At 33.2% G+C, this 12,361-nt stretch overlaps 1 protein-coding gene across 3 annotated transcripts; it reads right to left on the reverse strand.

Annotated features, from left to right (window-relative positions):
- Positions 1-489: 489 nt before the first annotated feature.
- Positions 490-5,880, reverse strand: LOC122595368 (ABC transporter G family member 7). 3 transcript variants are annotated; one of them, XM_043767719.1, is made up of 12 exons: positions 5,577-5,880; positions 4,623-4,813; positions 4,385-4,535; positions 4,115-4,247; positions 3,756-3,957; positions 3,265-3,535; positions 2,679-2,810; positions 2,313-2,533; positions 2,019-2,231; positions 1,833-1,917; positions 852-1,104; positions 490-727 (listed from the first exon to the last, which is right to left on the reverse strand). In XM_043767719.1, exons 1-12 carry the CDS (start codon positions 5,808-5,810, stop codon positions 714-716), a joined length of 2,100 nt encoding a protein of 699 aa, XP_043623654.1. In that variant the 5' UTR covers positions 5,811-5,880; the 3' UTR covers positions 490-713. The 3 variants fall into 3 exon arrangements, with proteins under 3 accessions (XP_043623654.1, XP_043623655.1, XP_043623653.1); XM_043767720.1 differs by having other exon boundaries at positions 490-724; positions 5,577-5,877; XM_043767718.1 differs by having other exon boundaries at positions 490-1,104; positions 5,577-5,878.
- Between the last annotated feature and the right edge of the window lie 6,481 nt (positions 5,881-12,361).

Raw genomic sequence — 12,361 nt, forward strand, 5'->3', positions numbered from 1 at the left:
TAAGTATGTGGTATATTGATTGATTATTCTTTCTTATTTGCGCTCTACATACAGAATGAGCAATGATGTATATATTAGTGTTGCGGAAAATGTTAATCTGATTTGACAATAGAGTTGGATAAACCAGATTAACCTATTTCTTTTCACATTATAGTATTTAGTTCTCTCTCAAATTCCTCATTTAAACTGATTTGTGATTTTTATATTTTGTAAATCAATATACATTTAGCTTTGCTAATAATTAATAGTCATTTTGGTGCTTGGGATTGCAACTAGTCTACAAGTATTTTATAGATTTTGGTGGTTGGAAGAAGGTAGACGATTTTTCTTATAGAGAAAATGAACTTGCTTTATCAGCAACATGGTCGCTTATACTCAGTGACCGAAGAATGAGTTGGTTATATAAGATTTTCTGTATTACACTAGGAAAAAATACGCTAAATGTGCAAAATAACAATATAAATGAGACGGAACCAAACATGTACTTCGTACCAGAAATTCATGACGGATTCAATTAAAAATCCAGTAAACATGATGACTAAGAAGCCACAATTGTAAGTTTTTTCTTTGTTTCTATCTTTTTTACATGTAAATTCTAAGCTGACACGTTTTATTAAAACTGCTACTGAGCTTTACCTAGAACACAGGTAATAGGTAATTGCATGAGGTGCAATGTTGCTTATTTTTTTCCACACCATCAGCATGCATATCCTTTAGATAGAACCTGCTGTATGAGATCAATTAAACAATATATTTTGGTATGCCCATGTACAATCAGAAGCCGTCTAAGTCAAACAGACTAAGTTGGGCAGTAGCAGGAGGAGATTCAAGCTGCAGAGGATCGGGTTTACCTTGGTCAACAGTTGGAGTCTCGAGGATTTCAAATGATTGGCCCGGGGACTGGGAGTCATCACTTTCTACAGGCTGATCGGGCTCTAATTGTGGTTCAGTTTGGTCGACTGGTGGTTGTTCAAGGGGTTGATATTTAGGTTTGTTTTTCTCTAGGAGGAGGTATGTGGTGAAGTACCAAAACGCAAGAATTCTACTTTGAGCCATCACTGTCTCGGATATGTTGCTACCCCCGAAAGAAAGCCTTTCCAGAGCCTGTATCACAAGATATGATTTTGCGTTATTATTAGATTACATAAGGAGGATACTATGCTGCTACATATGAACAATCAGCGAGTAATTCTTGTATTAACAAGCTTCATTTAAGCCAATCAGGTTATATTTTAGCTCAAATGGGATCAAACATGTAAAATTCAAAAAGCTAGTTGACCAGTAAAAGAGTCAAAATTTGCCCCAAAGTGCATCTTTAACACATAAAACCTCGTAAATCATTTTATTCAAATTACTAGATTCATATTGACATATTTCAGAATTTTAAAATCAGGTTTGACATGTTATGGATGAGAAGACTTTTGAGTCAACTCTGCCCCTTTTGATCCGTACTAGAAGTAACCCGTTTGGCCATTAACTAACCAGCCAGATCCTTAAACTTTTTCCGCAAAGTGACCTATGATTAAGTCTGGTGCTCCTAACAATCATCTAGTATGTAAAAATTCAGCTGGTTTATATAGAAGAATAAGACCTTCCCGTTTCATGTCAAAATCCTAAACCATATGAAAATCATATAACCCTTAACCCAATGAAAATGAAAATAAAATTAATGCACATGGAAATTGATCTTTACCCAGTACCTCAAGCATGAAAAACCAACAGTTCAGGAATATGAGAACTTTAATATACAGTAATATACTAATATACTTCATTCCTATTACAGAAGGACCATAACTAACGTATGAAACTAAGAATGTATGTGATTCACTCACCTGTTCTCCTGACTGTATATCAAAGGAATTTTGGTGATCAAACTGAAGACCTTTAAATTCATTGATGCAAAGCCCTTGGAATGCCCTGAAGTAATGAGAAAGGGTTTTTAGATGGACAAATGTACTTGTTATGGTAATAAAAACAAATCTTCCAGTTCGATGCGGTAGCATAAGAATGTACTCAACCATCTTATGAGAGAAGCTCGGGGAATCCAGCGAAAGATGATTGGGGTGTTGTCTGCATTGACATAATATCCACCAAATACTATGAAAACTGTCATGAGAGAAGGCCCCAGTGCCAAAGCAGCTTCAGTGGTTGGAACCATAGCCCCCACAGTCAAACCCATAGCAGATGCAGCAAATGACTCCACAGTTACTATTCCACTGAACTTACCGAATCTGAAATTTGAAATTTTTTGGTACATTCAAACCCACTAAATAGAAATATAATCTTTATTAATTTTCAGTTAGTATTTTTACCTTGATAGGGTTGGATGAAGACGTGCCATAGGATAAAGAATAGTGCCAAATAATAATGGGAATGCAGCTCCAATAGGGACCTCCGCAATCAACTTAGATAACAAATATGGTCCTAGCATATAAGAACCCTTTGCCCGCTCTCTATCAACTATTGCACGTTCCTTTGGAAAGACACCGACAGTCTTTGTAAGTGCAGCCATTGCAGTATTTATAGCAGCAACCTACATGAGAAGCAAAAACAAAAAAATGTTAAAAAGTCCCATTTCTACAGCTACTTGAAGAGTTGAAGTTATCAAAAGATTTAGATTCAGGATGAACAAAAATGTGTATGAGCAAGAATACATAGCAAAGTGACCATAGACATACCTGAAGCAAGCCCATTCTATCCTGTATTGATGTCTGAGACCTTCCCATTCTCCAAAAAACTGAGCCAAAGATCAAAGCTGATGCGATTGACATCCTTGTCCGGACTTTATTGGTTGGCCCGTCACGGGAAGCCTGGTTAATTACAACCAACACACATGACTTGATTAATATATATTATAGGTGGCACGATCGGTGGCTTAGGTACTGTGTCATATTAAGTATGCTCAAAACGGGTGGGGATGACAGCTGAACCGCAGACACCTTTTGTCCAATTACTTTAAATAAAATAAACCTACAACTCAAGAATTATGCTACAACACGCTTTTACAATGATAATCTAGATATCTGAATGAAACGCTTTAGGAGGGTTGTATCCATTAAAAATAGACTTCAGGTGCTTTTCAACCCGTTTCTGTTTTGGATAAACACAACCATCAGACCTGTTTGAAACTAAATACAACCCAAATCGACCCTTTCATAGCTAAATGGAACACAAGTCAAAACTGCCTCCTCTATTACAATTAGTCAAAACATTTAGCATTGACTTCTCATGAAAACGATTATTACAGATCAAGATAAGTATCACCTGCATCCATGCACGTTTAAGAAGTAATGAAAATTGCCTCCACCAACCACCTACTCCTTTGGCTGTAAATTTTCTTCTTAAGTTAGTTTGATCATTCAAGGGCTTGGTGAGCGTTGATGCATAAAAGATTGATGAAATTAGTTGAGAAAATGACTCCACGAGACTATCTATCCTTTTGCGGGAAGAGTCAACACTATCAGATGAGCTATAGTCGATTGATATCATATCAGCTAGAAACTCAGCAGGGTTAACATGGTCTGGGCAAATATACCTGTTAAACTAAACAATGATCAGTTTAAAGTTTTTGCAATAATAGAGTATTGTCAAGTTACAAGTCATAGCAAACAAAAACTTTGACCCTGAACCAACCCATATAACTAGAAAACGAATTGACTGCAAAGAGGGAAGAGGTTGTAAAATTATTAATATTGTACCCAAACTAATGACAAATATACTGCAAATGATGACAAGATTCCGGTTTAGCTAACAACCCGAATTTAGAGAAGTAGGTCAATATTTCATCCCCTGCAGGACCAGCATAAACAAGTTCACCCTCTGTCAGCAACACGATGTCATCAAACTTTGCATAGACTGAACCTCTGGGTTGGTGTATTGAGCATATTACAGTATGCCCATCCTGTGCAAGTTGTCGAAGGGTTTCCATCACCTTTTCTGCTTGAAAAGCATCAAGTCCTGAAAGAATTACCAACTTAATGCTATGTCTCAAGATTATTGAACATCTATGTCTATCTCATAAGTCCTAACAGCGCTACTATAAATAACAAAATGTTTGATGAATTTTTTATATAAACATTGTTAAAGAGACATGCTAAAGATGAAGGATGCATACCAGTTGTGGGTTCATCAGCAAATATCACTGATGGACTAGCAATGAGTTCACAAGCCATTGATAATCGTTTCTTCTCGCCGCCGCTTACTCCACGAACTTTTGCATCCCCAACTCGTGTATCAGCACAACTGACCTATTATAATAAAGGAATAAACATCATAAGAGAGAAAAGATAAAACAACATCATCATCTTGGTCTGTCTAATATGCCCATCAATCTGCCTTAGCAAATAACTAAAAATAAAAAGTCAAAAGATTTAATGAAACTCACCAAGCCTAGTTTGAACAAGAGGTTGTTTATATATTCATCTCTATCTTCCTTTGAATATGTTCCCTTTAACTGGAGTTCAGCTGCAAGAGCCAAAGTCTCTCGAACAGTCAACTGCGAAAAGAAAAGATCCTCCTGTCTGACATAAGCAAACCTGTGGAGATTTCACCAAACAGAAGTCATCAATAAAGAGCCACAATAGTCCGAAGCAAATGATAGTCTCCATGTAAGCTTAACTTACTTGAAGGACTTGTTGGACATTGATTGACCATTAACCTCCAACAGGCCTGATAAATGTAACCGAGGTGATGCCGTAGTCTGACCTGCTAACACATTAAGAAGAGTTGTCTTCCCTGATCCCGAAGGCCCCATTAGTGCAAGCAGCCTTCCAGGTTTTGCCTCTCCACATACATTCTTAAGCAAAAACCTCACCTGAAAAATTGCAGGAGGGTGCGTATCAGAAAAGATTTACCATATCGTTGTGTCATATAGTACAAGAAAGCACCCACAAATTATTCAACGGTTCATCCCATATATATTCACCAGAGGGAAAAAAAAAATTAAAGTTGCTTAAATCAAAGATTTATGATTTTATTCCACCAAAGTGTGATGAAAATTCAAAAATCAGTCATTGTAAATAATAAACTAATTTTTCTATCTTTTGTTGTAACAAGTTTTTATTCTGTCACCAATGTTTCTAAGAGACCTTCTATAGCTGATAAAAGCAATAACATGACAACAGTCTTTCAATGACATGGCATGTCACCGATTTACCTAATTTTACATGCATAAGTGACTGAATAAAACCCAAATTAGTGACATTTTCCAAAGGAAACTTAGGTTCTGAGGTTCAACTCCTGCCTACAAGTGTGTTGCCACCCCGTAACTCGAATATTGGCTGTGTAGGGTGGACTTTACTACCCGGAAGCCTGTCGGCAGGTTCAGTAGCAAAATAAAAGTTACATTAATAATTTGGTAAAACATTTAGGGCAATAACTTCTAAAGTGCATCAATGCAGATTTTGCTCCTTAATTTCTATACAAAGAATTCAAATACACAATTCACATTTAAATTAGACCTAAATTCCACATCAACCAATCATAATTAAACATATATCAATCAATAATTATTAAAAATTATAATCAGAAATTAGTATTTGATATTATTATTATTATTAACGTAAATATATACTAACAGATTTTGCAGGTTTATCGGAGAGAGAGCACGTGATGTTAGTCCACCGGATTGTCACCGGTAAAACTTTATCGGAAACAGAAGCTCCGGAATCGGAAATCTCTCCGTCGTCTTCATTTTCGGTTTCCGGCAAGTACGCCGGACCGGGGCCGGAGAATAGACGGAGTAATAAAGCGGCCGCGACGGCGGCTAAGAGCTGGCCAAAGCCACCGCCTTTGCCGGAGATTTGAAGCATTTTTAATTGTTATTGGAAGGAATGTTTCCCGCCACCAAAAAATGAGTTTATCTTGTTTGTGGTATCTGGTTGTCTGGTACTGATGTGTAAGTAGTGGCTGCTTTCTAGAAGATGATATGAAACGCCATCGTTTTGCGAAAATAATCCATATGTTTAAGTCATGCATTACAAATTCACAATTTGAAAATAATTAATCCTTTCAAACATCTGCGTAATTTTATTTTTTTTAACTACCACGTTACCGGCGCAATGCGGCGGTAGTCGTGGCGGCGATGATGTGGTGATAGATGCGACTATTTGTGGTAGATGAGACATCGATTGATGTAGATTATTAATGGGAATATTTTAAAAAATAAAGGATTGATAGTATAACTTAATCATTAATGTTAAGGGGTAGTGTAAGTAAAAATATTTTAGTGCTAAGTAAAAATATTACATATCTTAAGGGTGGTAAATATTACATGGAAGAGCATTTTTAAACATTTCTCCCATATAACTTTCAACATGAAGGTATTTTTTTTTAATAAATAGTATAAATTATTTGACAAGTGAATTGCACTTAATCCATTTCTTAATCTTACATCTTAAATTTTCGCATGTCCTTATCTTATAAATTAAAATAATTTTTAATTTTATGAATTAGAAGACTTGATTATTCGATTACAAAATTATATGCCTCTCTTTATAAGATGTATACTTGTACTTCTATCTTTTATTTCTGTATCTATATTGTCATTACATTTATTAAAATTCTTTTTGGGAAAATGTCTTAAAGATCTAAATATTTACATTTCAATCTTATTTTTTTATTTAACATTTTCAATCAAGTTTAATACAATATTATGTAAACAAAATCTAATATATTATTATGAGGAAAGGTAGGTAAAGCATGCAGTACCTATCTTAGGTAAAGCAAAGAGAATTATGTAAAATTTAAGGGGGTTTATGTAAAATTCAAGGGAGCTATGTATATTTATTAAATTCAAAGGTTTAATTTATAACTTTTTTTTAATTAGCAGTACCTAAGTTTAGGTAAAGTATGCAGTACGGATCATTTTCCCTATTATTATAGTACAAATCAACATAAGAAAAATAATAATGAATATATAAAAAAGCAAATGAAATTCAATTTTGTAGCATAATATTATGTAATTCTGTTTCTTACACAATTATTACGGACGACGGATGATGTTAATTTTATTTTTCTACTTTCAAGCTTTTAATCACATGTTTTTGTTAAAATATCTAAAACATATTCGCATAACACTAGACGGATGCCAACGCGATACGGCGGCGATAGTGCAATGACGGCAGCAATGTGCAGCGGTGGTGGTGGTGTGGTAGTGAATGTAAATTAATTGATATAAGAGGGGTTAATATGGTTATTTAATGGTTGGAAGATCTATGTTGTAAGTTATTTCATTAAGAGTGTTATTGGTATATAGGTGAAGATGTTTAAATTAGTGAATAAAAGAGATGAGTAATACGGTCATTTCAAAGTTTTAATTACTTAAAAAATGAGACATTTTGCTTTATATAGTAGTATAGATATATTGTACGAACATGCTTTTGGTAAGTATTTGAGTAGGGATGGGCATGAGACTGGTACCGTCCCGTACCGGTCCCGGTACCGACAGTACCAATCTCGAATTTTACCAAATATGGATACTGATCCCGGTCCCATATAAATCGGTACGGGACCAGGACTTCGGTACCAAATCCCACCTAGTACCGAATTTTTTAAAATCTCGCTAAGTTGATTTCTTGAACGTGCGAATCATAAGTGATATGTTTTGCATATTTGAGTATAATATAATATAAGACTGATCAAATTTGATCAGTACCAGCAGATATAAAAGATTAGTTTAACATCACTGTCTTAATTAATTAAGTATACTGCTCTATTTTAATACAAATACTATATCTTCTTCGATCAAGTGATATATATGTGTATTTATTAGCATATGGTTATTTGTCATTTAAACATAAAGGTTGAATCGGATGAAATGGAGAGATTAAGACAGAACTTAGATGATAATTAATGAATGAATAACAAGCTGATCGAAATACATGAATAAGAATTAAGGATTACAAACAGACACATATACGTGTATATATTGGGGTGAGTTATTTTGAGAACCACTAAAAAAAAAAAGAACGCGAGAACCAATTTCAGCCCTCCATTCATCAAGATCAGGAAGGGCATGTTTGTCATTATAAAAAAAATTGTCCAGCACCCTCTTTCTCTCTCCTCTTATTAAATCAAAAAATATCTAAATCATTAAAAAACTTTTATCTCACAAACCGTACATCGTTAGATGGAAAAAAAAGCATGGGTAGTCTTGAAATTTCGTCCTCTTTCATTAGAGATGCGATTCGATATACTTTTGACGACTTTTTAAATTTAGTTTTTTTTTTCATCACGTTCATCGACTCACTACTTTCAGGTCTTTCCTACACATTCGTAAGTACAACTTGCCCATGGGTAAGTACAACCTACACATGGGTAAGTTACTTATAAAGTTCAAAAATGATGAGGACGCTAAATGCTAAACCCTAAAGCTTAATTTCTAATATGAGGGGGAAGCTACTTTCTAAAGACCCTAAAAAATCTAAACCTTAAATGCTAAACCCTAAAAACCTAAAACGGATGAGGGTTCTCGCTCTAGGGTTTAGGGTTTGAAGCCCTCAGCTAACCCTCGACCTTCAAACCCTAAACCCTAGAGCGGGTACACGGTACGCTTTAGGGTTTAGAGTTTGAAGTTGTAGGGTTAGCCTTCAAACTCTAAACCCTAAAGCTTAATTGCTAATCCGAGAGGGACGCTACATTCTAAAAACCCTGGAAAATCTAAACCCTAAATGCTAAACCCTAAAAACCTAAAAAAGATGAGGGTTCACACTTTAGGGTTTAGGGTTTGAAGCCCGAGGGTTACGGCTAACCATCGACCTTCAAACCTTAAACCCTAGAGCGGGATGTATTAGGGGTAAATACAACTTGCCCATGGGTAAGTACAACTTACACATGTGTAAGATGAACGTGATGGGGAAAAAATGAAATTTAAAAAATCGTCAAAAGTATATCGAATCGCATATCTAATGAAAGAGGATGAAATTCTAAGACTACCCATTCTTTTCTTTTCGTCTAACGATTTACGGTTTGTGAAATAAAAGTTTTTTAGTGAATTAGATAGAATTCTATTAAAGTAAGAGAGAGAAAAAAAAAGAGCTGACGAAAATACCCCTCTAGTGTTGAAATGATTTTTTTATTTTTAATCTTGTCTATCCATTTTCTTTGATTCAATGGTGTATATGAGTTCTTGAGTTATTTTTTTTAGGAGTTCTCAAATAACCCCTCCCCCCCCCTCTCTCTCTCTATATATATATATGGGTGAGATATTTTGAGACCGCCCCTTATTGTATATAATCAGCTTATTTCACGTAGAGAAAATTACATTTGTTCATATATACTGTAACATGTGTACAAGAAGTTACTAGAAGTTGACTATAATTATATATAAGTTAACAATAAAACATCTAAATAGAATTGATGGATGGATATAGCTACTTATTTACATAAAAGATACAGATATAAGATGAAGATGTTTTGTTTTTCGAGACTAGATGGGACTAACGGGATTTCCTCGGTATTTCCCGGTACTGATACCAATTGATACCGATCCCGTGAACTTATAAAAGTGAATACCGGTACCGATCCCGATTGGGACTCGGGACCACTTCCCGGTACTGGGATCAGGACGGTACCAGGACGGGACCGGGACTGAGTTAATGCCCAAAATGGTGTGGTTGGAAAAGTAATTACCAAAATAGTGTGTTTTAAAAAATATTTACTAAAATGGTGTTTTCCTAAAAATTATTTACCAGAATGGTGTTTTTGTAAATTTTTGATTATTTTGCCTAAAAAAACTAGATTTTACCATCTTTAATAGACCATTAAAACTTAAAAGCTTAAAACCAAACTAATATTTAACCAATACGAGCATATGACCCGCGCGTTGCGCGGAATTTTGTTTTAGAAGTGACAATTTGTTATATGGATAGATATAGTAATTTAGTGTTGTAGTGTGTGGAGGGACATTTTTGGAACCATAAATATGGTGAAAGAGACTTTTTTGGAAAATAAAATATGCTTAATTTTTTAAGAAATACAATAAATAAAATCTTAAAATGCTTTATAAAGGAGTACAGATATAGATATTTAAGAACTTATCATAGAAATAAATTTTAATATTTCGTGATGTAACGATAATCAATCAACGTAAAAAAATAAAATCTAAAATACGATACAAATTAATGTATCATTCTCTTTTTAGTTCTATAGATAAGTAGTAATATCAGATTACAACATTCTACCAAAAAATATTAAGCTAAATATATAATAAAGGGAAAAATCCATAAAAATCAATATTTTTACCAAAAATTCCTAATAGGTTCCACTTAATAGATGAAAACTAAATAAGTTCATTTAATAAAAAATTAGTGTAAAAAGGTTATAATTTATGAATTTTTCCATATAATAAAAAACAACAAATTAAAGAACGTAGCGTAACTTCTGTTTGATTTGTAAATTAAATTTGAATAGAAGAAAAGTAAGTTAGGTTTTATTTAATATGTCTATTTCATTACAGAAATTAAATCAATATATCAAGGAGGTTTCTAAATAAAAATTGTAAAAAGTTTCTAACGTATGTTTTTGCAAGGAGGGTCCAATAACTACTTTAAAAAATTGGTTTCAAGCTTTTAAGTTTGAATGGTCTAGTAAAGATGGTAAAATAAGCAAAATTTAATTTCTAAGTAAAATAATATAAAACTTATAAAAACACCATTATGGTAAATAATTTTTAAGAGAACACCATTTTAGCAAATATTTTTAAAAATACACCATTTTGGTAATTATTTTTTCCAAACACACCATTTTGGGCATTAACTCGACCGGGACTTGGGACTTTTCGCTCATCCCTACATATGAGTCATTTAGGTAGCGTTTGTTTAGAACTTAATATACTCAGTCATGATTTAATCAAAGATACTTAATCTATTAGGTCATTAAACGTGTTTGTTTTTTGACTTAATAAACAAAAAAACAACTGTATTGACTTAACCCATACAGAATATCCATTCAGTCACTTATCAATTCAGTCACCTAACGGTATAAAAAACAAACAGGCCCTTACTAACCTTTTAAAGATTAAAATTCAAAACATTAAATTAAATATTAATATATTTTTTTTTGTTTTTCAAACAAAATAGTAATTAATTAGCATTTGAAACACCACAATAATATCCAATTAAACAATATTTTGTAATCCATCTCTAATTTAAACATTAATTTACTTAACTTTTTCGAAAAAGACTAATTCACTATAATTTATTCTATAAAAAAACATTTTAACTTGTCAAGTTGTATATTTAAATTTTGTTTCGATTTTTTTCCCCATTCCCAATATATAGCACTAAAAACTATCAAGAATTTACAAAAGTGTATAACCTATTTGTCTTCTTTTATTGCATGTGTGATATTAAGTATATTTTGCAGTGGATGAATACAAAATTTTAACAAACTACAGTGATGAAGTATAAATGTATAATTGATGAAGTATAATTGGTAGTAGATTTTAAAAATTAATTTAAAATTAATAAAATAAAACTGATAATCACTTTGAGATAAGAGATGATATTAATATCGTAAGTTTTTATTTAAAATTACCACAACATTCACACATTAATTATCTGTACAATATTAAAATGTGTCAATAATTCATGGTTTATGTGATGAGATACTTTGAGACGGAAGTTCAAATTTTGTTTAGTGCAAATTCGCTCTATAATACCTAGTTGTTTGAGAAGTCTGGTGAGATTTTCCTCTGACACTATTGCTCGTCACGTAATAGCAGAATCCGGTTTAAAGAACTGACTATTTGTTGTCTAAGTTAGGATTTTAACATTTTACGATATATTTGTTTTATTTAAAACCCACATGTTTTTTTGAAAATTCAAAAACCACATGTAAAAAAAATGATTCACACGTATAATATGATAATCTAACTTAATAAAAAGTTAAAAGGGATAAAGGCATGGAAGTGTAACCAACTATGACTAAAAGGCTATGTAATGTACCCATCTACTCGACTTGTTATATAGTGTAACCAACTTTGTTTTTTGGGTTATGCAATGTAAGCAACCGGTTAACAAACAAGTTGCAGGTTAACATTTTCAATTTTATTCCTTTTTTATTAAAAAAATTTCCACCTTTGTTTCCAGATTTCAGCCGTCATCATCAACATTAACATCAAACAACAAACAAGTCATCATTGCTCACCATTTTTTTCGGCGAATCACCATTTTTTTCGGCGAACTTTATTTTCAACATCTTTTGGCTTAGGTTTGTGTGGAATCAATTTTTGAGTCGATTGGTGATAGTTTCAAGTCTTAATTCAAAAAAATAACAAAGTTATTACGATTTTTTTTTCCCGGCGAATCGCCATTTTTTCCGACGAACTTTGTTTTCAACATCTTTTGGCTTGGGTTTGTGC

Source organism: Erigeron canadensis, chromosome 4 (genome assembly GCF_010389155.1).
Source record: "Erigeron canadensis isolate Cc75 chromosome 4, C_canadensis_v1, whole genome shotgun sequence".
Lineage (NCBI taxonomy): Eukaryota > Viridiplantae > Streptophyta > Magnoliopsida > Asterales > Asteraceae > Erigeron > Erigeron canadensis.